At 41.0% G+C, this 23,858-nt stretch overlaps 2 protein-coding genes across 3 annotated transcripts; both read left to right on the top strand.

Annotated features, from left to right (window-relative positions):
• The first annotated feature begins 2,721 nt into the window (after positions 1-2,721).
• On the top strand, positions 2,722-7,414 carry arf3a (ADP-ribosylation factor 3a). 2 transcript variants are annotated; one of them, XM_079675447.1, is made up of 5 exons: positions 2,722-2,793; positions 4,177-4,359; positions 4,437-4,547; positions 4,877-5,001; positions 5,104-7,414. In XM_079675447.1, exons 2-5 carry the CDS (start codon positions 4,212-4,214, stop codon positions 5,263-5,265), a joined length of 546 nt encoding a protein of 181 aa, XP_079531573.1. In that variant the 5' UTR covers positions 2,722-2,793; positions 4,177-4,211; the 3' UTR covers positions 5,266-7,414. The 2 variants fall into 2 exon arrangements, with proteins under 2 accessions (XP_079531573.1, XP_079531572.1); XM_079675446.1 differs by having other exon boundaries at positions 2,731-2,793; positions 4,122-4,359.
• A 2,258-nt stretch (positions 7,415-9,672) lies between these two features.
• erbb3b (erb-b2 receptor tyrosine kinase 3b) lies at positions 9,673-23,379 on the top strand. The gene is made up of 28 exons (XM_079675781.1): positions 9,673-9,984; positions 11,804-11,958; positions 12,040-12,226; positions 12,352-12,477; positions 12,570-12,632; positions 12,854-12,972; positions 13,757-13,898; positions 13,994-14,107; positions 14,190-14,307; positions 14,397-14,470; positions 14,965-15,055; positions 15,787-15,989; positions 16,319-16,451; positions 16,550-16,643; positions 17,150-17,307; positions 17,394-17,450; positions 18,060-18,201; positions 18,291-18,410; positions 18,771-18,869; positions 19,003-19,188; positions 19,284-19,439; positions 19,538-19,613; positions 19,721-19,867; positions 20,178-20,275; positions 20,366-20,542; positions 20,653-20,724; positions 21,353-21,638; positions 21,778-23,379. Exons 1-28 carry the CDS (start codon positions 9,906-9,908, stop codon positions 22,692-22,694), a joined length of 4,389 nt encoding a protein of 1,462 aa, XP_079531907.1. The 5' UTR covers positions 9,673-9,905; the 3' UTR covers positions 22,695-23,379.
• The last annotated feature ends 479 nt before the right edge of the window (positions 23,380-23,858 follow it).

The raw sequence follows: 23,858 nt of genomic DNA, 5'->3' as shown, positions 1-23,858 counted from the left end.
GTGTGTGGCTGTGTAAATGGGGGGGGGGTAAGTTCTACGCACTACAGATTTGGGAGGTGAGAGCTTTTTTATGGCCACTTCATGCTGAGAGAAGGACTTTTTATGGCTGCAGGATATTGTTTCCTTAAAGTATGACTTTTATTACTGGAGAGAAGCATCAAGCCAGCAGAGAGTGGGGGTGATTATACCAGTCTCTGCTGTGCAAGCATCTGAGGGGATCATCTGTCCCAGAGTTCATGGCCAACCAAGGGACTCGCTAAACCACGTGGGATGCTGTGTCATGGTTACCTGGGAGACAGACTACACAAATGTAAACACAGGCACATAAACACGTGCATTTGTTTATGCACAAAGACACTTACATGTAGGAATACTGGCACTGATGCACAATCAAAACCATGCATGCTGTCTCACATTTATGAACTGTCAGACAGAACTCCTGGTGACCCGAGATGCTGCAGATTTAGCAAAATTCCCATGTCAACACCTGACTTAATTAACGATGGCAGCATTCCTAGATATCTTGGATGATCCAAACTCAATATTTTATCTGACACAATAAGATTTAATGCCATTCAAGTGTTGTTTGTATGGATTCCTGTAAACCTCCCTCAGCTCCTAAGGAATGGTGCTGCCAGTGGCTGAATCAACTGTTGTGTCTGTTTGGTATTTAGTGAGGGAATAAAAAAGAGACAGCAACTCGTATGGAATGATAAGGCAAAAGATTTCTGGTTTGAATTTCTTCCTTCCTTTATCATTTCACCCTGGAGCTGCTGCAAAAGGGAATTTCCTGTCACTGTTTCTCGCATGTGTGAGACAGAGGTTGGTGGACAGCCTGGGATTGGTTTCTCGCTCCCTCTGTGTGTTGTTTTTCCTCTCGTTCCCATTCTCCCCCTCATCGCTGCAGACATAGACGCATGCATAGCAACACATTGACTGCCCCCCCCGAGTAATGACAACCAGACTGGGTTGAAATTAAAGAGAGGAAGGCCGAGAGAGGAAGTTAGGAGAGATAAAAGTGACCCACTTTGATTGACAGGATGATTATATGTATAAAGTAAGGCGATTTAGTGTGTTTAGTTGGATATAAAGATGGGGAGATAGATCCTCGCTGTACGTACGGCGGAGATGCAGAAGCAAAGGACAAATGGGGTATGGTGAAGGGGGTGAATAAAGTGTACTCTGTATAAATACATGCCTCAAAACATCTGCTTCTCAACTCCCCTTTCATTTTTTGATGTGGGACAGGCAGAGAAGGAGAGCGGGAGAGAAAACACAAGGAGCCAGCTACCCAGAACATCAAAGCCCCTGCCCTCAATGCGCAGGCCCTCATTAGTTCAGCTAGCAGAACCAACGAGACTTGTGATTGTGTTTGCTGGGGTGCACGCTGGCAGACACTTCAGAGGAAAGGCTCCTTTAAGTCATAGCTCCCCACCCCACCTCTTTCTGCCACACTGTAACCCCCTGTAACCCTCTCAAAACTCCCCGCGCACAAACTCGGCAGGCTCCCCCACCATCCACTCCACCCCATAATCTGGTCTGCAGCTGCAAACATCTGCTCCCCTCTTCATTCGTCTGCCTTCACCACTGAGTTGATAAACACATCTATCACTGGACCGCTGACTGACACACAACAGAGAGGAAGAGGGGGATAAATGTTGGAGTCACCTATGGTTTTAGGGCTGGGATCCGGCGTGTCATTTAATCACACTATAGGTTTTTTTTTCAAGGTAATGAGTTAAACCCACACCTACTGGGGGGAGGTTTCTTCCTGACTTTGACACGCACTGCCACCTGTAAAACCACATCAATGCAATTATGAATGTAACCAAGCACATTTAGGGTAAGAATATTATCCTATAGCCTATATTAAGCTAAATAAAGTATTTAAAAACTTTATTGGATCAAATTGAAAAAGCATTGTTACAAAGCTGACATCTGTAATTACGTTATTTATTTATTTTTGAAATTCGCACAACCTTAAATATTAAAATGGGAATTAATCCAAAAGCATTGTATATAATAGTCAAACACAGACAGGGAGTATTTTACTGCATAAAATGTACTTTGACTTTTAATACTTTAAGTATGGTAATGTTTAAATACTTTTGTAAAGCTTTGAATGCTGCACTTTTTAGTTGTAGTGGAGTATATTCACAGTTGTTATTTGTACATTTATTTCACCACTTCATACATGTTCAGTATCACCTTCTGATATATGATACTATGACACAATTAGTACTCATTGTAAGTAATCTGCGATATTGATTCAGTGTTTTGTTGCTTCCTGTCACCTCACTGACAGAAACAGGCCAGGAAGCATCACTTGGCATCCTATACAGTAAGCCATTTACTTATTCATTAAGATTATTCCTGTTTTAATTATTTAAGCATGTTTGGCTGCAGACTCCGTGTAACATTTCATATTGTTTTTGTTGTTGGCCTGCTGTAACACCACACAAATAACATTTAATACATGCAATGTGTATCTATCATAAAGAATATTTTGTTCAAATTAAAGCTGGACACTATTAAACCTGAAGCTGGTAAAATCTTAAAGCAGGTCGATGCTGATGTTACACAAAAATATTCATGTTTTATAAAGAGACATTTAAATTACTGCCCTCCAGCAATTCCTCCTGGCTTTTAACAAGTCATGGCAAACGTGAGAGGTGATCTTGACATTTAACTATCGCGAGAATACAACACTTCACATCCTCTTATCATCGCGAGACTTTCTTCGAGTCCTCTCCTCTGCATGAATCCAGCTGGTAGCCTGCCTGCCGTGGACGGGTAAGTGTGAATGAGATGCAAATGTTGAAAATGCTCCAAGATGTATACTAAGTAATAAAGATGACCGCAGCGTTGTTTTGCTGTTTAAACGCCTTGTAACACTTTACGGTAAAATAACCGCCGCTAATCGACGACATTAGGCCGACGTTAGGCTGATGTGCTGCCTTGTCGTGACTGTACGAGGAGGATTACATCAAACAAATTGACCCAGAGACATTTATTTTTTCAGAACTGAACACGTAATATTGTCGCTATCTAACCTTAGCTCGAATACTTATCGTTTTACGCTTTATGTAGGAAATGTATCTCATTCAAATTCATCGCCTGCTTGGACTGCAGCATCAGCCTCTTGCGTTATCATGACAGATGTACAGGTTGTGCGGCCACTGCAGCTGTAACAGGCTGTGCGAGCAACTACAGTAAAGCCTATACAATTGATATAAATGAATGGATACTAAACTAGATTATTATTATAAAAATAACGTCTTTATACAGGGAAATAATGATCCTCTTGCAGCATCACATTCGGCTTTGTGTGCATTTCTGTACTCTTGGTATATCACTTAAGTACATACAAATTGCCACTCAGGTGGAAAATATTAGCCCAAGTTGACAGGTGGCCAGTTAAAGGAGCCATAACAAGACAGCATGGGCTAATTCAAGCTTCTGTGTTGTGTGTTTCTTTATTGACATATATCCTTAATGTTGTAAAACAATACAATATATATAACTTTCAAGGGAATGTGAAGGAGAATTCCCTAAAATAAACTGGTATTCTCAATGCAGCATAATAGAAATGGTTACATCAATGTAATACACATAATTTGTATCCATTAGTAATAAAACAAAGTAAACATTGTAACAGAGTGCATAATACCAAGTTGACAACATTGCATCCCATAATCTCCCATCTGTTACCTAATCAGGAGTTAGTCAGACACATAAGATGCTCACAATGACTCATGCACTCACACTCAAACACTCACAAAGCTGTAAACTGTTTGCATTACATGTTCTCTCAACCTGAGATTATGTTTTATTTAATGTAATATGAATTGATTGTTACACTGGCATTCATTCAATTGACAGCATTAAAGGTGGTTACTCTGCACCACATGAAAGCTGATCCACATAACAGAGATCCAACATGGTGGTTGCTTTTCCTTTCTAGCTGTAAAAATGTAATGCAACAGCTTTTTGAAGTTTGATCAGCTGCCTGACGAGGTGTGAAGTTTGCTTTTACTTTTACGAGGTGTTAATGTTGAGAGTTGCTTTTGAAGAGCTACTGTGTCTAACCGCATCTTTTACTTTCTATATGTGGTCCACAGGTTTGTTTTATCGCTATATATGGAAAGAGGTCTCTTCCGTTACCTGTGTTTACAGTTCTGTTGCAGTTGAGGTGAGAGCCGTCAGTCATCATGGGGAATCTCTTTGGCAACCTGTTGAAGAGCCTGATAGGCAAGAAGGAGATGCGGATTCTCATGGTGGGGCTGGACGCTGCTGGAAAAACCACCATCCTTTACAAGCTGAAGCTGGGGGAGATTGTTACCACCATCCCCACAATCGGTGCGTGGGAAAAGATTATTACGGATCCACCTGTCACTGCGCTTATGTAACTCATTTGATTATTGCTTTTCACTCAGGTTTCAATGTAGAGACGGTGGAGTACAAGAACATCAGCTTCACCGTGTGGGATGTGGGTGGCCAGGATAAGATCCGTCCCCTGTGGAGACACTACTTCCAGAACACCCAGGGTGAGCCAGACCAGCAGCCTCTCTGGTGATGCACGAGTCGGCCATGTTGGAGTTAAAAGGGTCCTGTGGCAAATCCTGCATCGCACACTTCCCCCCCAGCAACTCTGGGCATATCTGACTAATGTTTTAGATGAGGTCATTTCAATACAGCCTCCAACTGTTTCAAATTATTATCAGCTTAGTTGTGTTGAAAGCTTTGGCAATAAAAAAAATTGGTTAAGCAATATGACGTCAGCATATTGTTAAACCATGGGAGGAAAGTGATACTGGCACAGTATAACTTTTTAATGTATTTAACCCTTAAAAAATACACTTATTTGTCCCTGCAGGTTTGATCTTTGTGGTGGACAGCAATGACCGTGAGCGTGTAAACGAAGCTCGGGAGGAACTGATGAGGATGCTGGCTGAGGACGAGCTGCGGGATGCTGTTCTTCTTGTCTTTGCCAACAAACAGGTATAGCCTCCATCGATTCCCCTCATCTGCATTCAATTCTTTCTGCACATTTATCCCGACTCAGACCTCCTGATTGACCCACCTGATGGGATTCCCTTATAGGACCTGCCTAATGCAATGAATGCTGCAGAGATCACAGATAAGCTGGGTCTACACTCCCTACGCCATCGCAACTGGTACATCCAGGCCACCTGCGCCACCAGTGGAGACGGTCTGTACGAGGGCCTGGACTGGCTGGCCAATCAGCTGAAAAACAAAAAGTGAGGTATCAGGTCAGTGGAGTGGGGAAGAGCCGGGGTGCCATTCCCAGGTTAGGGATTAAGTGGATCCATTGAGTTTACATGGAGAGGCTGTGCTGAAAAGCCCCCAGGGGGGTGACTCTCAATGGCTTTCTCCCCCCAAAATACTTGTTTCACTTCTTTTATTATAATTAATTTAAATTGTTTGGATCTGGTGTGAGCATTTTCTTAAGGATAACAAACCAATGGTGTTGACCTAAATGACTTACATGCTGAATACGTACATTTGTTACTGTAAAAGCATATACATTCCCCTACTCTGCAGACTCTTTGACCTCCATCACGTTTTAACTTTTTCTGAATAATGACGATATAGACTCATAAAGCACCCATCTGATACACTAAACCTATGTAAATTATAAAGAATGTCATAACAGTATAAGTGGAACTACTACTATTACTACTATCTCAGAATAATATAACGTTGTTTAAAACATCTTACTCAGACAGGCTCTAAAAAATGTAAAATTGTCTTTTTGTCCATACTTCTGTTTTGCCACAAACCTATGTGCTTCAGAGCTCATTTTCTGCTGTAAAATAATTATATGCAAATGTGTTTATTCTTTTATTTATTTTATTCGAAACAACACTTGATGACAAACTGGAAATTCTTAAACTATTTATACTTTTGTTGACATGTATTTATTCCTACATTTGTTTTGATTTTCTAAGTGCATCGTGTGGTTTCTCTCCCTTTATTGCAATATGCATTTACTGCTAAGGCAGCTAGTGAAAAAAGAAGCCCTGGTATCACTGTATGTTACTTCCTAGTCTGCATGGAGATGGAGAAGACCCCAGTACTGGTTTGTGGGCTTGTGAAAGCTGTGAACTATAGGCCGCTGCTGTAAATACAGATTTACTTTGAGTTGACGTGCCTGGCTAAATAAGGGTTAAACAATTTGTCTGCCGTCAGCGAGGTGTGATAGCTGAACTGATACAGATGACAGAACAGGCACATCGTACCAGCTCCGTGACTTAGGGAGAAAAAACACTGCTATTGGCCTGTTGAGAGTGATGCAGCAGAGCATGTGATTGGCAATATCAGAAAGCTTACATTGTTTACGAATGTTTATTTGTTAAGTCAGTTTGTGCGAGCAGCTGCAATATATCCGTCAACAGAACTCATGCTGCTTGTCATCCTGATTTATTCATACCTGATTGGCGTGAAATGTTGTGTTTCTAGTGTTTCTCTGTATTATGTTGCACAAAATATCTCTAGATGCATTATTGTTGTACAAAATGTAATGTCTGTTTGAATGGAGTATTCATTTATTTTGAACCAAAAGGCAAGTGTTGATTTTGTGTTGTTTCCTGATTTGCTTTCTAGCTCATACAGTTGTCTTTTGGCGTGTTTTTACAAACCCCATGATTTGAAAAAATATGAGAAAGGATAATCGTAATACTGCATCATAAGGCATGTTAATACTGTACAAGATCTGTAATAAAAGTGAATTATAATAGCCTATTTCCTCAGACTATATTTGTCTTAATTAATGCTGCTGGTTGGAACAATGTTATACTGATAAATGTTATGGATTTAGTGTAAAGTTTACCAAACGAACTTCTAATATGCAAAAGCATGGTTTTCTATGTCAGCGCAACTGTATATAGGTTTATGTAACAAGAAGAGTAAACCATGGTATTTGCGGTCAAATTGAAAGTGTTGTTGATACACATGTAGATTCGGGGTCAGTGTGTTGGCAGATATATATAACTGACAGCAGCTTGCGTGTGTGATGTGCATTACGTTCAGTTTGGTGTGAAAATTGTTTTTGTGGCCTTATAATGCCAATGTTTTTATTTTCTCTTTGATAACCGGTTTGTATGTCAGAATGTCCAACATTCGAGTATCTCACCTATGATCTGCAACACTGATGCACTATACTGTGTTGGCTTAACATCCTTCTTTCAATGACTATTGGTGGATATCCACTAGAAAAAGTGCAGAACATTCCAACTAATAAGGTTTATTTTAAGCTGAACATGGATTATGTAATTGAGTGGAATATTATCAAGAGGAGGAAATAAAAACAACGCGTACTGGTGCAAAAGTGTTGAATGATTTAATGATTTCTGGCACTATGTGGATCAATCAATAAAAATATAAAAACACATTTGCTTTGCCTTACTCATTGTTCCCTTGTTATTAATTGCTTCCTCCGTGAAGACATTATGAGATGGTGCTTATTTAACTGTGCTTGGTTCTCAGCCTTTTCCCCACTTTGAATCAAATAGAATTGAATTATCCCTTACACATTTGTTTTGATACAAAAAATACTCTAAAATAATTATTTGTGTCTGTTTATCAAAGAAAAACCGGAGAAACATTCTTACAATTAAATCGAAAAACTCGATTGTTGAATATGTCCTGGGGGCCACAGTCTTGAAAAGAGCCTGGTAAAGAGGTGGGAGGAACATGTATCTTTATCGTCTTTCTCTTTTGGCCTTTCCTAACTGCATGCCATCAAAAGAAGTTTGGCACAATCAGGTAGTTTCCCTGTGGAATTGCAATGCTCCACACAGAGTCATTTAGTCTGGGCCAATCCGAGAGCCATGTAGGGGAGACTGCCGCTGTGTCTCCAGGGGTGTGACAGCAGTATGTGGGTCAGAGCTGCTCCCGGGGCCACCAGCCCCCAGGGCCCCCTGCAGGACGGCCACAATAGTAGCCCCAGGGCGGATGCCATAGCTGGGATTCCCACCCGTAACCGGGACGCCTTCACCCAGGGCACAGACACACTGGCAGCAGCCCCACAATCAATTCATCAATCTCTGAAGGGAGTGGTTTCTGCAAAAGGCCACAGCAGTCCCCCCAACAGCCCGCCTTGGAAGGGACAGGGCCACCAAGGCTGACACTGAGGGGGACACTGAGGAGGACACTGAAGGGGACACCATGGTGGCGACGCAAAACTGCCTGACTGCAGAAACCATGGAGGCCTTTATTGAAGCCACTTTTCTTGCCCTGAGCCCCTGACAATAGGGAATGTGAAAAATAATCCCTGAACACTTATCTGTTCATTCCCACTGATATTTTCACTGTATACTTTTTAAGTGAGCAAGAATGGAAGAATCACACAGATGTTATTTAATTGAATGAAGTTGTGAAAATGTTTTCCAACATACTGAGCAATGTTTTGCAAAGTGTTGCATCATTACAGAGGCAACTGGACGAGTCTCAGTTGATTTGAATAAAATATGTATTGGTATGGGTCAAAGAATATTTATGTAAAACCATCACTGTAGGTGCAAACAGGGCCAGAGTCCTCCTCCTGGCCCTGAGACAGATTTGATATCTGAGCTCTGAATCCTCTGTCTCTGTCTCCCCCTGCTGGACAGAAACTGATGGTGGAGAACAGCTTTAAATGTCATTTAATATTACAGGCTGATGCACAGATAATTACTGTTAATTTAAACCATTATCATCATCATTTTTTTGTATATAGTGGCTTTAAGAACATATCAGATGGATCAAGAGATCAACATTACAATCACATTTTCATTGAAAACAGATAATAATTACAATTGAATATGTTTTAAATTCCCCATACTTCTTAACAAACAGCAACTGTTCTTCTATCTGTTTCTCATAAAAAATCTGATTAACAGTACATGTGTCGGAATCAGTTAATGATGATCTATCCATTATTGAGTCGTCCACTTTTCACTTGCTGCTCCATGTTCAGGAATCTCGTCTGCTTTGAGACCATTTTCTCAAATTAAGCATTTTCTTGTTTAGAGTTCAGAAGTCACTTGACCATCTGACAATGTGGCCCATTGTGACAGGCCGCTCCATACGCATCAAAGAAGTGATTAACCAGTTGACAGCACTGTGGGGACAATAGTGCTCTTTACAGGGGAAACAGTGCAGCCACTCACTGCACTGGGTGCTACTGGGAGACCCCAGCACACATGCTTCCACACAGCAGCTGACAACATGAAACCAAAATAACTGCACATAAAGGGACATATAAGGTCCACGTTGTTCACAAAGTTTATCACACGCATTTCTTTGCCATATAATAATCTGTATATCATCATTAGTGTATGCATAAATGCAGTCATTTTAACGTAAGTAAAAGTGCATGGATTGAAGTGTTTTTCATCTTGATATTTTCCTAATGAGTTTGTTGTGAGGTACATTATTTGTTGAGGGGAACAAAAACAATCTCTTTATACATATTCTGCTTTAATCTAAGAGGAGGTTAGCCGGTTTGATGCTAAATGCAACACTTTATGCATTAGCTTGTAAAAAAAACGACGGACCAACCTCTGATTGGTCAATATATTGGGCTCCTGGCCAATCACATGTGCCTCTAGGGGAGGGGGGGCGAGCGTCAAAATAAACTGCCACTTGTTCGTTGTTTTCAGTTTTGCAATTGGCGCGATTTATCTGGTCTTATTACTGATGTTTTGTGCGACGTTTTAAAGAAGGAGTTGCATTTCTGCTTTATTTTGATTTAATGATATTGGATTTTTTCAGAGAGGGAGCCCTGAACATTTTATTTTTGTTTACATCCACACTTTCCTACACAACATTGGCTACCTGGAGGACTACCTAAACCTGTGTGATGTGATACAATCTAACTAAATAGGCTCAACATCGACAAGATGATCTCATGGGGAGTCATACTTGTATGTGTGTCATTATCATGGAGGCTAGAAACAGCATCATCCCAGACTCATGAAGGTAGGGGGATTTATCATTCCTTATCAGAACACGTGTGAAGCCTGTTTTGATCATTCACTTTAAAAAAAAAGATGTTTTGTTTGTCTTGCTTGAATGGCTACTTGGTTTTGCATTTGGCTGCCTTTAAAGGTCACAGCTTCTTTTATAGTCTGTATTTTGTGGAATGGCAGGACAAAAGATAACTGATAGAGAATAGACTAGAATAGAAAAGGATCAAATCATTAATTGAGGATGTAATCTACATTTATCAGAGGTTAAGGGTTCTATATTTTCTAAACCCTCAACTCTACTTTCCCTTGTCCATCCTCACACAGCACTCACTGTGCTCTCCTGCTCGAGAGCTTTTTTACTGTTATGGGCTCTAATCAAGGCTCAGTCTTAAGGCAGCAATATATCACCACTTTATATGCTGCTAGTGATGACTGGCAGCAGTGGAGACCAAATAGCCTTCATGGCAATGACCCCAGTTGTAAAAAGCTACTGAGGACAATGGACCCTGATCATGTTCATTTGTGAAATCTTCAGATGATTTTATTTTTCTTCTAAAAGTTAAACACCCTAATTGTTTCAATTGAAAGTCCATCAAGTGAGTTTGAATTGTGTCAACAGTCTGAATTATAATAATCTTAGATAAGCTGTGTCTATTATATTCAGTCCCATGCATTAATGAATAACTATAAAGATATGGGTTTTGCTCTGCAGTCATCGGTCAACTTGCCCTTTTCCATAAATCACACACAAACCATTTCATAGAGGTGATACATGTTTCAAGTGTTGCTTTACACCATTGCATATTCCCAACAAAGACAGGAAACGTGTCTTGTGTTGACGAGCAGGTGTCTTATCTCTGCACACAAGGGCCAGTGCCACAGTTTTTGTTGATGAGTACGAGATGGTGTGCATGTCTCCTTCCGTCCACGATATTTCCCTTCCCTCTGCCAGAAAGTCCTACTCACACACGGCCCATTGTCTGTGGGTATGATCTCAGCAAAGCAGACACACTCACACATAAATACGCACATGCACACACACAGAGCCACTGTCACTGCATCACTCTTCAGTCACTGGGACACACAGTCCACATTTATAGCTTTATCACAATGAGGAACTTTGTCTGAGGAAGCCCCTCTGCCTCGACCCTCCATCCACTCCATCAGCCCCAGGCCTGCTTCACGTACCAGGGATTCAGCCTGCCTGTTTTACTGTGCTTCACATCGAACTCTCCAGCCAACACAGCAGCACACACAATATCAGACTAGACTCACCACGCCCATAAATACAGCAGAAACTGAATAACGCCCAATCTCAAACACTCATCATTGGTTCATCTTTAAAGTACCAAACACGTGTTTTTGTATATTTTAGCTCCTTTACCACTCAAAGCAGCAGACTCAACTCTTAAATGTTGCTTTAATCAAGCAATGCATCACAGTCTATGTTATTCTTTGTCCAAACCACACACATTTTATTGCAGTGCATCATGTTGCAATGGCCGTGTAACTGTGACCAAATACACACTTGATGACACACAATGAAAAAAGCTTTAATTGTCTGCTAAATTAGATAAACCATTACAGAGATGAATGGAACTCAGACAGGAAAATAAATGCGAAAATACAAAGGCATAGTTTGACATTTAATAAGCTGTGATATAAAGTAAATTGGATATGTAGCAAACAGGCTTAACATCCAAAGAGTCCTTAAACATCTTAAAGTAAAAGTGACACATACACTTCTCTTAGTCTGCCCCTGAACCACCCTTTGAGTGTTCCTTGGTTTTGTCAAACTGAGAGTAATATGTGTGTCTCTTGTATGTCAGTGGTGTGTTCAGGTACGCAGAACGGACTGAGCTCCACAGGTTCTCAGGAGATTCAGTACAATCTGATTAAGGAACGATATGATGGCTGTGAGATCATCATGGGAAACCTGGAGATCACTCAGATTGAGAGTAACTGGGACTTTTCCTACCTCAAGGTAAAAATCCTCTCTGCCTTTTTCTTTCTCCTCATTTAAATGTAGAAGGTGTTTAAGTGTGCTCTTCTTTTTCCCCTCCAGACAATCCGAGAGGTGACTGGCTACGTCCTTATTGCCATGAACCATTTTCAAGAGATTCCTCTTGGCCAACTTCGGGTCATCAGAGGAAACAGCCTTTACGAGAGACGCTTTGCCCTCTCTGTCTTCTTTAACTATCCCAAGGACGGCTCCAACGGCCTGCGGCAGCTAGGACTCGCAAATCTGACAGGTAAAAGAGGGTTTAGAGATGAAACAGAAGCATGGAGTGTGTAACATGTTCGTTATCTGAAGTGTCTGCTTAACATATCCTGTCTGCTCTCTCTTTGAGCATAATGTCTCACCATTTCTTCACAGAGATTCTGGAGGGAGGAGTGCAGATTATCAACAACAAATACCTGAGTTATGGCCCCTGGATCTTCTGGCAAGATATCATTAGGGACAACAGTGCTCCTATTGAAATCCAGTTCAATGGAGAGAGAGGTCGGTGTTAGAATAGTCCTATTACACACATCCCCAAATAATCTGTAGTATGTCTCTTTCTTACGTAATGCCTCTCTTTCCCTCTATCTCAGGCCCCTGCCACAAAGCTTGTGGAGATTACTGCTGGGGGCCAAATAAGGACCAGTGTCAGATCTGTGAGTGCCCAATTGTTCTGTGTCCCTCATTCTTTCTCTGCACACACACACACACACACACACACACACACACACACACACACACACACACACACACACACACACACACACACACACACACACACACACACACACACACACACACACACACACACACACACACACACACACACACACACATTGCTGACCTCTGTTCAACCCATCTTCCCTGTGTGTCTCAGTGACTAAGACGGTGTGCGCTCCGCAGTGTAATGGCCGCTGTTTTGGGACGAGCCCCAGGGATTGCTGTCACATAGAGTGTGCAGCGGGATGTAAAGGCCCTCTGGACATGGACTGTTTTGTGAGTACTCCATCTTTGATCACGTGAAGAGAAAGGCAGTCTATACTCTGTAGGTATTTTATTCTTCAGTAAAAAAGAAGCTGTAAAGAAGCCTTTTCCCCAAACTCCTTCACTCCTTTTATTTTACTGTTATATTCACACTTGTTAAAAGGACTTTACAATTACAAACTATGGAACGAACAAGTCTGGTTTTTCCATGCATCTACACATTTCCGTTACAGTAATACTGTGTACAATAGTGTAGATTGGAAATCCCCTTGCAGACAATTGCTCACTTTGAACGCTACACCCACTTTATGTTTCTCATCAGCGTACAGCTGTGCATGCAAACTGTTTTCAAAACCCTCTTCTTTTGTTTCATCTGATATTTGAGGCAGCTGCTTAAGGAAAGACAAATGGAGATTATAATAAAAAAAATATTTCCATATTTGTAACTTCTGGTTTAGTTTATTTGACAACATAACATGTCTGCAGCCATAGCAGCTGTGAGTTTGTAGGCCTTTAGCGACCTCTGTGCCTTTAGGTAAAGGTTAACTTTTAGGATGCTATTATACAAATACATTGCAAACATGATGTTCTCTGATGTTAAGCTGATAAAGTGTTTGTTTTGTTCATCTACCTTGTTCTTTTGCAATTTGGACGGCAAATACCGCCCTTACCAATCTCTTACAATCTCTTCTCAAATGGGTCTCACATCTCATTCTGTGTGTGTGTGTGTGTGTGTGTGTGTGTGTGTGTGTGTGTGTGTGTGTGTGTGTGTGTGTGTGTGTGTGTGCCCGTGTAGGCATGTCGTCATTTCAACGACTCTGGAGCCTGTGTGCCCCAGTGTCCCCAGACTTTGATCTATAACAAGCAGACGTTTCAAATGGAGACCAACCCCCATGCCAAGTATCAGTATGGGTCCATCTGTGTCTCCCAGTGTCCCAGTGAGTGTTTGATACTTAACATGTTGTCTTATATGTTAACCTTCCTGATATTGCAAGCCTGAATCCTAACAGGGTTTTTTTCTTCCTCCTTGTAGCACATTTTGTGGTGGACGACAGCTCCTGTGTGAGTGTTTGTCCTCCGGGTAAGATGGAGGTGGAGCGAGAAGGCCAGAAGCAGTGTGAGCTCTGCAGCGGACTCTGTCCAAAAGGTTGACACTTAATTAATACTTTTCTACTCTGAGTTTATAGTCAGTCCTCAGAGATAATGACAGTGTTTGGTCCTCCCTGCAGTGTGTGAAGGCACTGGCGCTGAACAGAGACAGACAGTGGACTCCAGCAACATCGACAGCTTCATTAACTGCACCAAGATCCAGGGCAGCCTTCACTTCCTGGTCACAGGGATTCTTGGGTAATTTATATTTGTCCTACCTGAAGGATCTTGAAGTGTAGTGATGTACAGGTGGCTTGTTAATTTTACCTTGTTTTTATTCTTCTCAGAGATGACTTTAAAAACATCCCGCCCCTGGATGCCAAACAGTTGGAAGTGTTTCGCACCGTCAGAGAAATAACAGGTTTGTTTACACAGCGAAGATTGATGTTGTTGATAATGGATTACTAGATTGGGATACATGCAGACAAAAATGACCAAGAAAAGGAATTATCTTTCTCAACAATTATTACGATTATTGTGATGGCATATTTACTTTATCTTAAAATGCCTATATATAACATTTTCAAAGTATGTTTTAAATGTATATGTCATTGTTCCCTGTTGACAATAGTTTAAAATAAATGTTAGTATAATGTCAATTTTTTATACTGCACAATATTTTAATCACAGTTAAATTCAGGCTGCTTTCTGATAAATACAGTAAACTAAACAAGTTATGGATACAATACGGCAGAATGTGTGTTGTGTTGTTTTCTATGCCTATTGCATTTATCCATCTAATTATCTGGAAGAACATCATTACAGCACATGTAAAATGCTTCTGGTGGACAAAAACAATAATATCAACCTCAATTGACCTTTTATTTTAATGCTTTCACTGTGTTTTATTGTCAGATATCCTGAACATCCAGTCGTGGCCCAAAGAACTGAATGATCTGTCCGTTTTCTCGAGTCTCACAACCATTCAAGGGAGGTCGCTCTTCAAGTAAGGCTCATTCACTAACACTGTTGTTTATTATTGTGTAAGTTGAAGATGACCAAGCAGAAGTTGGGTAAAGGACAAAAGATGAACCTGATACAACTAATAATCTGTCAACAAGAGCATTTATTTTAACGGAATAAAAGCCACAATGATTTCATGTAACTTCAAATAAATGTTCTTTATGCCTCAGTCTGATTCTTATTATTGTGTTCTTGCCTAAAGTGATATCTCTCTGTATTAGACATACAGTAAAGTGTGTTGCATACGCATGTGCCATCACTACTCTCACATAACATCTATCTGCTTTAATCTGCTCTCGATGTAACACCTGATGATGAGCCCTGTGCATTGTGCTAACACTTTCTAACTTCCATCTTCTCTCTTTATGCTTTGCAGCTGTGATCAGGTATGGCTCATGTGTGTGTGTGTGTGTGTGTGTGTGTGTGTGTGTGTGTGTGTGTGTGTGTGTGTGTGTGTGTGTGTCTGTGTGTGCGCGCGTGTGTGTGTGTGTGTGTGTGTGTGTGTGTGTGTGTGTGTGTGTGTGTGTGTGTGTGTGTGTGTGTGTGTGTGTGTGTGTATGTGTGAGTGTGAGTGATCCCAATAACACTGTAATCAAAGCTGCAGTGCGACTAATTCTTTAATTTGCTCTACTTCAAAGATTTCCCTGGCTGACTTCAATGTTTTATCTCTCTGATTTATTCGTGTCTCTGTCCTTCTCCATCCTCCCACCAAAGGCACTTTTCTCTGATGGTGATGCGCATCCGCACCCTTACCTCACTGGGCCTGCGCTCTCTCCGTGAGATCAGTGACGGCAGTGTGTACATCAGTCAGAATAACAACCTCTGTTTCCACCACACTGTGAACTGGACCAAGCTGTTCAGAGGCCGCAGAGTTCGAATAAACCAACTCACTAGTAACCGGCCGCTGGCAGAGTGTGGTGAGGAGAGACACTCTAGACCTGCCTATAATACAAATGAACCATCTTATCCTTTGGTATTCTTTGTGCTGAACAAACTTTGAAATATACATTTACCAATCTTATTATTATACTAAAAAGGCTATACTGTTGTCATAAAAAAAAAAATTCTCCAAACATTTGCTATTTAACTCTATTTTATTACGGTGTAAAATATTTTTTGTTTTATATTAGATTTCTTGTTTTTTATATTTTATTTATGCACCATGACATCAAGTCAAATTCCTAGTATGTGCAAACCTACCTGGCAATAAACCTGTTTCTGATTCTGATCATTCTTTTGTGTGCAGTTGCAGAGGGCCATGTGTGTGACCCGCTGTGTTCAGACTCAGGGTGCTGGGGCTCGGGGCCCGACCAGTGTCTCTCCTGTAGGAACTTCAGTCGAGACGGCACGTGTGTGGGCAGCTGTAACTTTAACACTGGGTCAGTAGATATATCTATGTGTTTATATTCTTACTGATTGTGTGTTATGGTAATGAATCTGACTCTGACTTTATATATTTTTTATATTGTGTCCCCAGAGCTCCAAGGGAATTTGCTGGATCTGATGGCGAGTGTGTCGCCTGTCATCCTGAGTGTAAGCCTCAGAGGGGGAAAGACAGCTGTACTGGACCGGTAAACACTTTGTCTGATTGTAAACTGGGGCCTAGTGCCTTTATATGAATTATTCATACCCACTCATTGTGTTTTTAGGGGGCATTTTGATTTACACCACCTCAGAACCCAAACCTTAAATCAGTAACAGTAACATAAATACTGTCAGAAGATGAGCTATGTTTTGAAAAAAATGATGGCCATGTAAATTACGGAAAACTAATTTAATTTTGAACCACTTTAGACTTCTGATGCCCTTGGCACAATGTCCACCCAAATGTAAAATCTGCAACAGATCTTAACAAAATACTGTCAAAACTGTTGATTACTTCCATTAAGACTTTTTTTTCATTAATCTCTTCCACCTTTTACCCAATATATAAAAAATCCTATGCAATAACATATGGTCTAAATCGTAGTTGGAACCAATCTATAAGTACTGCACAAAAGCAGTATACTTGCAATATACTTTGGTTCATTTCAGGCCAGAATACTCAATGACTCAATGTCCTGTTTTCCTCTGACAGGGTGCAGACCAGTGTGTGGCGTGTGCCAACCTTCGAGACGGGCCGTACTGCATGTCCTCTTGTCCCACTGGAGTGAACGATGGACAGAGAGGACTGATCTTCAAATACCCAAACAGGGAGGGTCACTGTGAACCATGTCACCATAACTGCACACAGGGGTGAGACTGGACTCAAAATATATGTTTGTATTTTATTGTGTTCATCTGTGTAACAAAATTAAAATCAATGATTTGATCTGTGACAGATGTTCAGGCCCAGGACTGAATGACTGTTTAGAGGCAGTCAGACTGGCAGTCAGCAGGTGAGTGTTTCCCCCTGCTGGTGCATATAAAACACTACACTGCAATGTGATGCATGGACTAATAACTTTACAGACTGCACACCTGAACCTTTAAGTTTAATTTTAGACTTTAATGAGACAAACCATAAAGATACTGAATATAAACAAAACTAAAAGTGGAAAATATAAATACAAAAACTGATTAATCCTCCCTACCGTACAGACCAAGGTGAAATTCGATCTGTGAAGTCCTATGCTTCTTTCAATTTGTTCTAGTAGTTGCATGAATCCTAAAGTTCATATCATTTGAGTGCTGCCAGTAAGTGAGCTTAGCTATGCCTGCGACCTTTGACCTCGTCATTGAGAAGTTGTTTGTCCTAAAAATCATGCACAAAATGAATGCAAGAACTCAAAAAGTGATGTAAATGAATAACAAGTACACTGGATATTAGCGTAAACTACTTAGGATTTGAAAAAATTTACCCTGATAGATGTTCTTTGTTTTTCACACACTCACCACTTTTTACACATTTTTGTTTTTACTACAGTCAGTGAATAATGAATATGAATGTGAAGCCCTGTTTCTGATGTTCCGCTTGTATCCCCACTATGCGTCTCTCTCTGCTCCAGTGGTCAGATCACAGGCATAGCTCTAGGCGTCCCGGCTGGTTTGATTTTCTGCCTGGTGTTGTTTTTCCTGGGCGTGCTGTACCACCGAGGCCTGGCCATCCGCCGCAAGAGAGCCATGAGGAGATACCTGGAGAGTGGAGAGGTGAGACCATTCAACCTCATGAGCTGCCCTCACTACATGCATTTGTTACAGTGAGTGAGACAAATGAACCGTTATGTGTATTTTGGCAGAGCTTTGAGCCTCTGGGTCCTGGAGAGAAAGGTACCAAGGTTCATGCTCGCATCCTGAGGCCCTCGGAGCTGAAGAAAATCAAAGCCCTTGGCTCAGGAGTTTTTGGCATCGTGCACAAGGTATTCATTATCGTCTTTGTTTCCAAGCACATACACATTTTATCCAATGATTTAAGTGCCATTACTTTATTACTACATTAAATGACTTGACACATTAATTGTGCAGCTTTAATGTCCACCAAATATCTCCATTTGAGAGCATTTTGGTTTTTAGATAACATGTTGCTGAGATGATGATAATCAGCTCTGTTTACAATTCTTATACTGCATATATGTATAGTTATGTAGCATAAATAATGTAATTGTGATGATTTTGTATGCACTACCGGAACCTCATAGATACACAGTTTTAATCTGAAACAGTATCAAGCTTCACCGACTCATTTGAGACTTCTTCTCCACATTTGTTTTGTGTTCTAGGGTTTTTGGACTCCTTGGGGAGAGACAGTGAAGATCCCTGTGGCCATCAAAACCATCCAGGACAGCTCGGGCCGACAGACCTTCAATGAGATTACTGATGTGAGAAGGAAAGCTTCTTGAAAGAAGTTATAACTACAGAAATAGCAATACATTTGACATTTCATTCAGAAATACAGATAAAAGATAAGTATCTATAAAGTACTGTGATTTTTCACCTTGCTATGTGTTGTAGCATATGCTGTGCATGGGCAGCCTGGACCATCCCTACATTGTGAGGCTGCTGGGCATCTGTCCGGGTCCCAGTCTGCAGCTGGTGACCCAGCTCAGTGCCCAGGGGTCTTTACTGGAGCACATCAGGCAGCACAAGAACAGCCTGGACCCCCAGCGCCTGCTCAACTGGTGTGTGCAGATTGCTAAAGTGAGCTCAGCCAGAATTACAGACTTCAGACTTCAACTAAATGTTATATATAAAGATGCCAGATTATATATAGTGTATGTATGTTCGTGTCTCAGGGTATGTACTACCTGGAGGAGCACTGCATGGTCCACAGGAACCTGGCTGCCCGAAACATCCTGCTGAAGAACGACTACCAGGTCCAGATCTCTGACTACAGCGTAGCAGACCTGCTTTATCCCGACGACAAGAAATATGTCTTCACTGACACCAAGGTGGTAATAATTCAGTTCAGCATACACTTTGAATTATTAAACCCCGGTGATGTAAACAAAGCCATCTGTCTGACTTTGCAATGTGTGTCTTAATCCAGACACCCATGAAATGGATGGCACTGGAAAGCATTTTGTTTCGAAGATACACTCATCAAAGTGATGTTTGGAGTTATGGTAAGTGTCTGTGTATCCCTGTGAGTCTGTGTAGTGTTAGACAGTATGTACCAATAAAACAATCTTTTGGAAGGGAGCTTTTAAATGTGACCTCTCTTCCCTGACAGGGGTGACAGTTTGGGAGATGATGTCATTTGGGGCGGAGCCGTACACATCTGTGCCTCCTCAGGAGGTGCCGAGTCTGCTGGAGAAGGGCGAACGGCTGTCACAGCCACACATCTGCACCATAGACGTCTACATGGTCATGGTGAAATGTAAGTGGGACCAGTATGCACAAACACACAAAGACATAAATCAAGTTTCCATTCAATTGTATTACCATGACAGCTCACTGCCAAACATCAATTATCATTGTGAAAGACAATGAATGAACCTGGTTACAAAAAATGACATTTGTTAATAGAATAAAATACAAAATTAAGTAAGACATGTATTAGTAATAATAGTAATCATGTATAAGTATTGATACAATTTCAATGCAAAATAAACATAAACAAACCTACTGATACTATCAGAAAGTACATGTTTTTTTGTTACATAACTTAAATGATCTCCTTTCTTTAGGCTGGATGATTGATGAAAACATTCGGCCGACCTTCAAAGAGTTGGCCAGTGACTTTACTCGCATGGCCAGAGACCCCCCCAGATACCTGGTCATTAAGGTGCGGCTGTCACCTGCTTCACTTGTACTGCTTAGTCCCACTGGCTGTTTACTAAGACCTTAAACAATTGACTTCCATGTTATTGTATAGTTGGAAGGAGAAGAGGCTGCCTTGGTAGAGAGCCATCGAAGGGAATCTGAGCGAGGGCTTCTGGATGCAGATCTGGAGGACGAAGACGAGGAGGGGCTGGAGGACGGTTTGACGACTCCTCCTCTCCAACACTCTCCATCCTGGAGTTTGTCCCGTTCACGGATTAATTCTTACAGGGTAATGAAATACACCTTAGAATTGTTATTAAGACTATTTGGGGATTGTTGTTAATACATCAGAGGCAGAGGAAACCAGCACTTAACACTTTTGTTTACATTGAATTGTAGAGTGGTACCTCTCAGGCTGGACCTGTGGGATACCTGCCGATGACGCCCAGCCCTGTGGACAGCATCCGTCAGGTGATGCAGACTCACACACTCACACACTCACACACTCACACACTCACACACTCACACACTCACACTCTGTAATCGAACAGGGGATCGGTGAAGGGAAGATTTTTATTTTTTATTTCACTAAATGTATCTGACAGCTTTAGTTACTCTGAATTCAGATCAATAATAAAACCTCACAAATTATTATTATCAAGTGTTATTGTGTGTGATTGATCCCTTTGTGAAATTCCAAAGTATAACAAATATTAATATTATTCGGAAAAAGGCCGTGCGGTAGTTTTACTTTTTGTACTTTGAGTCCATTCTTTTGCATGCAACTTAATATATACATTTTGAATACATGATTTTATCTTGTAACAGAGTAAAGTAAAAGCCTGGCTTCTTCTCCCACCGCTTCAGGTAATAGATATATTTAGCTCTAACTTTAAACAGCATTTTCTTCAATCAGTATTAGTGCTATACTTTGCTGATAGTCCTAAAAATCAATATTACAACCCAGCCCTGCAATAAGGTCATGGCCTCAGGAAGTAAGACTAAATGTATCATTCTGGTGGTCCCACTGGTCTCATTTGAAAATAATACTATTGATTTGTACTAGCTGCTTCATCAATTATTTGCTTTTCTCTTTCAGCTGTGGCTCCAGAGGTCTCGACTGAGCTCGGTGCGGACGCTGCCGGAGAGGTCAGAGTTCAGAGGGAGAGAGGCAGCGCCGCGAGAGGATGGGTCACAGAGCGGGAGACTTCACAGGGCCAGGTTCGGCTCCGAGAGGGGAACTCCTCGTATGTCCATCAGACAGAACAGGAAACTCTCAACAGCATCAAGCCCTTCCTCTTATAAGGTGTGGACGGCAGAGGAAGAGGAGGAGGTGGACAACTGTGGCTATGTCCTGGCTGCATCACCTGTGACCCCTGAAAGAGGTAAACTATCAGCATGCTAACTTATCATATTATCTGCTTGACTGTATTAAAAGGAAATAAATATTATCAAAAGCAATTCATAATCAAGGCTTCTTCCCCCTGACCTTTTTTCTTTGACTTATTCTGTCCTGGCTCACAGTCAGAGTGTCTCATTCTGGACGAAGAAACTCAAGACTCAAGAATGATCTGTCTCTCGTGGTGGTGAATCTCTCTCTGGAGTATGAAATAATGAGCAAAGAGTCAAGTGCTCATTCTTGCTCAAACAGCAGTGTCTTTTTACCGGAAGAAGCCACCTCTGTTGCTGTTTGTCATAAAACCTCACCTTTACCCTCACCAACCTTCATGAATCCATTACCTATAGAGAACGCAACACATGTTGAAACTCTGAAACAAGTCTCAGCTGTGACAAGTAAAAAAGTAGATGAGGATTGTGAAGCAGGTGTTGAAGAGGAAAGAGACTCCACGGAGAAACATCCGCTCACGGTTTCCTCGGATAATGGCATCAGAGCAGCGGATAACAACGCAGAGGCAGCCCAAGGAGTAGGCAGGTATGAATACATGGATATCAGGCGATCTGATTCTACGGAGGCACAGGATCCAGCATGGGAGAGACGTGGGAGTCAAACATCTGCAAAGAGTGCCGCAGTGGCATCCAACCAAACAGTGGAGGTGTTGAAAAAAGAGCTTGAGGAGGAAGAGGAAGAGGAAGTGGAGGATCATAACATAAATAAACAACCTGCACTTCAGGGAAATACGAGCAGTATAGTCATGCCCAGGCCAGATGTGCTCACAGCTGGGGGAGAAATGGTGGAGGAGTATGAGGAGATGACCAGATTTGGAGCGCTGCCCAGTGGGTGGGAGCAGGCAGACTACCAGAACCTCCCAGTGAAGGGGAGAAATGTTTCTGAAGAGATGGGCAGTGGCAGGTGTGCGGGGATCGGGGGATACATCAAGGTGTGTGCTGGCATGGGGGAGCCTGGCAGTAACTCTTCATTTGACAACCCGGACTACTGGCACAGCAGACTGTTCATCAAGCCAGATGCTGTACTTACCTAATGACGTGGACTGGGACACATACTGCCGCTTGATGTTCCTTCCTGCCATAAACTTGGGTTATTTTGTTACGTTTTTCCTGAAGAATTTGAGCATCGAACAAACTTTAAAGCTTCAAGTGATAAAAGAAATACACCTGTGCAACATTTCACAGTTTTATGCAGTATATAAATGTTTATGAAACCAACTGGTAGTCGGTGCAGAACCACAAAATAAAGGGAAACATGTTGTGTGCTTGAAAGTGTCTGTTGAGACTTATAAAGTTCACCTAAACGCTGTACCTGAGTATTTTTGATTAATGGATTTGTTTATTTTAGTGTACTTTACCATATGGTGCCCAGAATTACGAGACACTGGACAGCAAATGTATGCCAAATGTGTCATGATGAGTGACTACTCATATCAAACTTTATAACAAATTAGAACATTTCAAACGTTTCAATTTCCTCAACAAAAAGTTATTATGCATGATAGTGTTGTATGTCTTTGTTGCCATGCATTTTCTATAAATATGTTGTGACATTTTTACAAGACTTGTGAAATGTTTAGTAGGCTAGTTTGATGATGAGGACGCATTTCTGTAGAGCAGTCTTTTGTACAATTTGTTATTGCCAATATGTTTTATTATACAAATAAATAAATGCAGTAATTTTTCAAACATCAAATAAACTGTGTCATTTCATTGTGTGAGTAGTAAATCAATACAAACATCGGACATATTTATATTTGTATATAATACATTATATTATATTTACTTTTTCAAATCATTATCATGTATTACAAATAGAATAATGATTTGTACACATGTGCTCTGAATATGTACAGAGGATACAGAGGTATTTGTGATACAGATAACAGCAGAAAATGAGATGGAGGGATGTGAACGCATCAGTTACACACTCGCGCGCGATTTGGTCGGAGTACAATCAAAGATGATCGGTGAAGTGAGAGTTCAGTGCTGCCTTTTTCCATTTCTTTTAAATGGGATCTTTCCTTATTCTGATTTTTTTCTCACATTAATTATAACATTTTCATTGTTTTTGATAAATAGGGAACAGGTCAATATTAGTGTAAATCATTAAATAATCGAATAAAACATAAGTGTCTTGGAATCATAAACACACATTGAAATCTCTTAGAATCATAAACACAAATATTATAAATATC

The sequence above is a fragment of the Notothenia rossii genome (assembly GCF_949606895.1).
Source record: "Notothenia rossii genome assembly, chromosome: 4".
Classification (NCBI taxonomy): Eukaryota; Metazoa; Chordata; class Actinopteri; order Perciformes; family Nototheniidae; genus Notothenia; species Notothenia rossii.
The sequence above is the reverse complement of the archived record's forward strand: the minus strand, read 5'-3'. Positions and strand labels throughout refer to the sequence as shown.

Bases quoted from the DNA above. Each gene is read 5' to 3' on its own strand.
- arf3a (XM_079675447.1), top strand. From the start codon at position 4,212: ATGGGGAATCTCTTTGGCAACCTGTTGAAGAGCCTGATAGGCAAGAAG. The intron at 4,548-4,876 runs GTGAGCCAGACC...TTGTCCCTGCAG, and splicing joins CTACTTCCAGAACACCCAGG to GTTTGATCTTTGTGGTGGAC. The intron at 5,002-5,103 runs GTATAGCCTCCA...ATTCCCTTATAG, and splicing joins TTGTCTTTGCCAACAAACAG to GACCTGCCTAATGCAATGAA.
- erbb3b (XM_079675781.1), top strand. From the start codon at position 9,906: ATGATCTCATGGGGAGTCATACTTGTATGTGTGTCATTATCATGGAGG. The intron at 16,644-17,149 runs GTAAACACTTTG...TTCCTCTGACAG, and splicing joins AAGACAGCTGTACTGGACCG to GGTGCAGACCAGTGTGTGGC. The intron at 18,202-18,290 runs GTGAGACCATTC...GTATTTTGGCAG, and splicing joins GATACCTGGAGAGTGGAGAG to AGCTTTGAGCCTCTGGGTCC.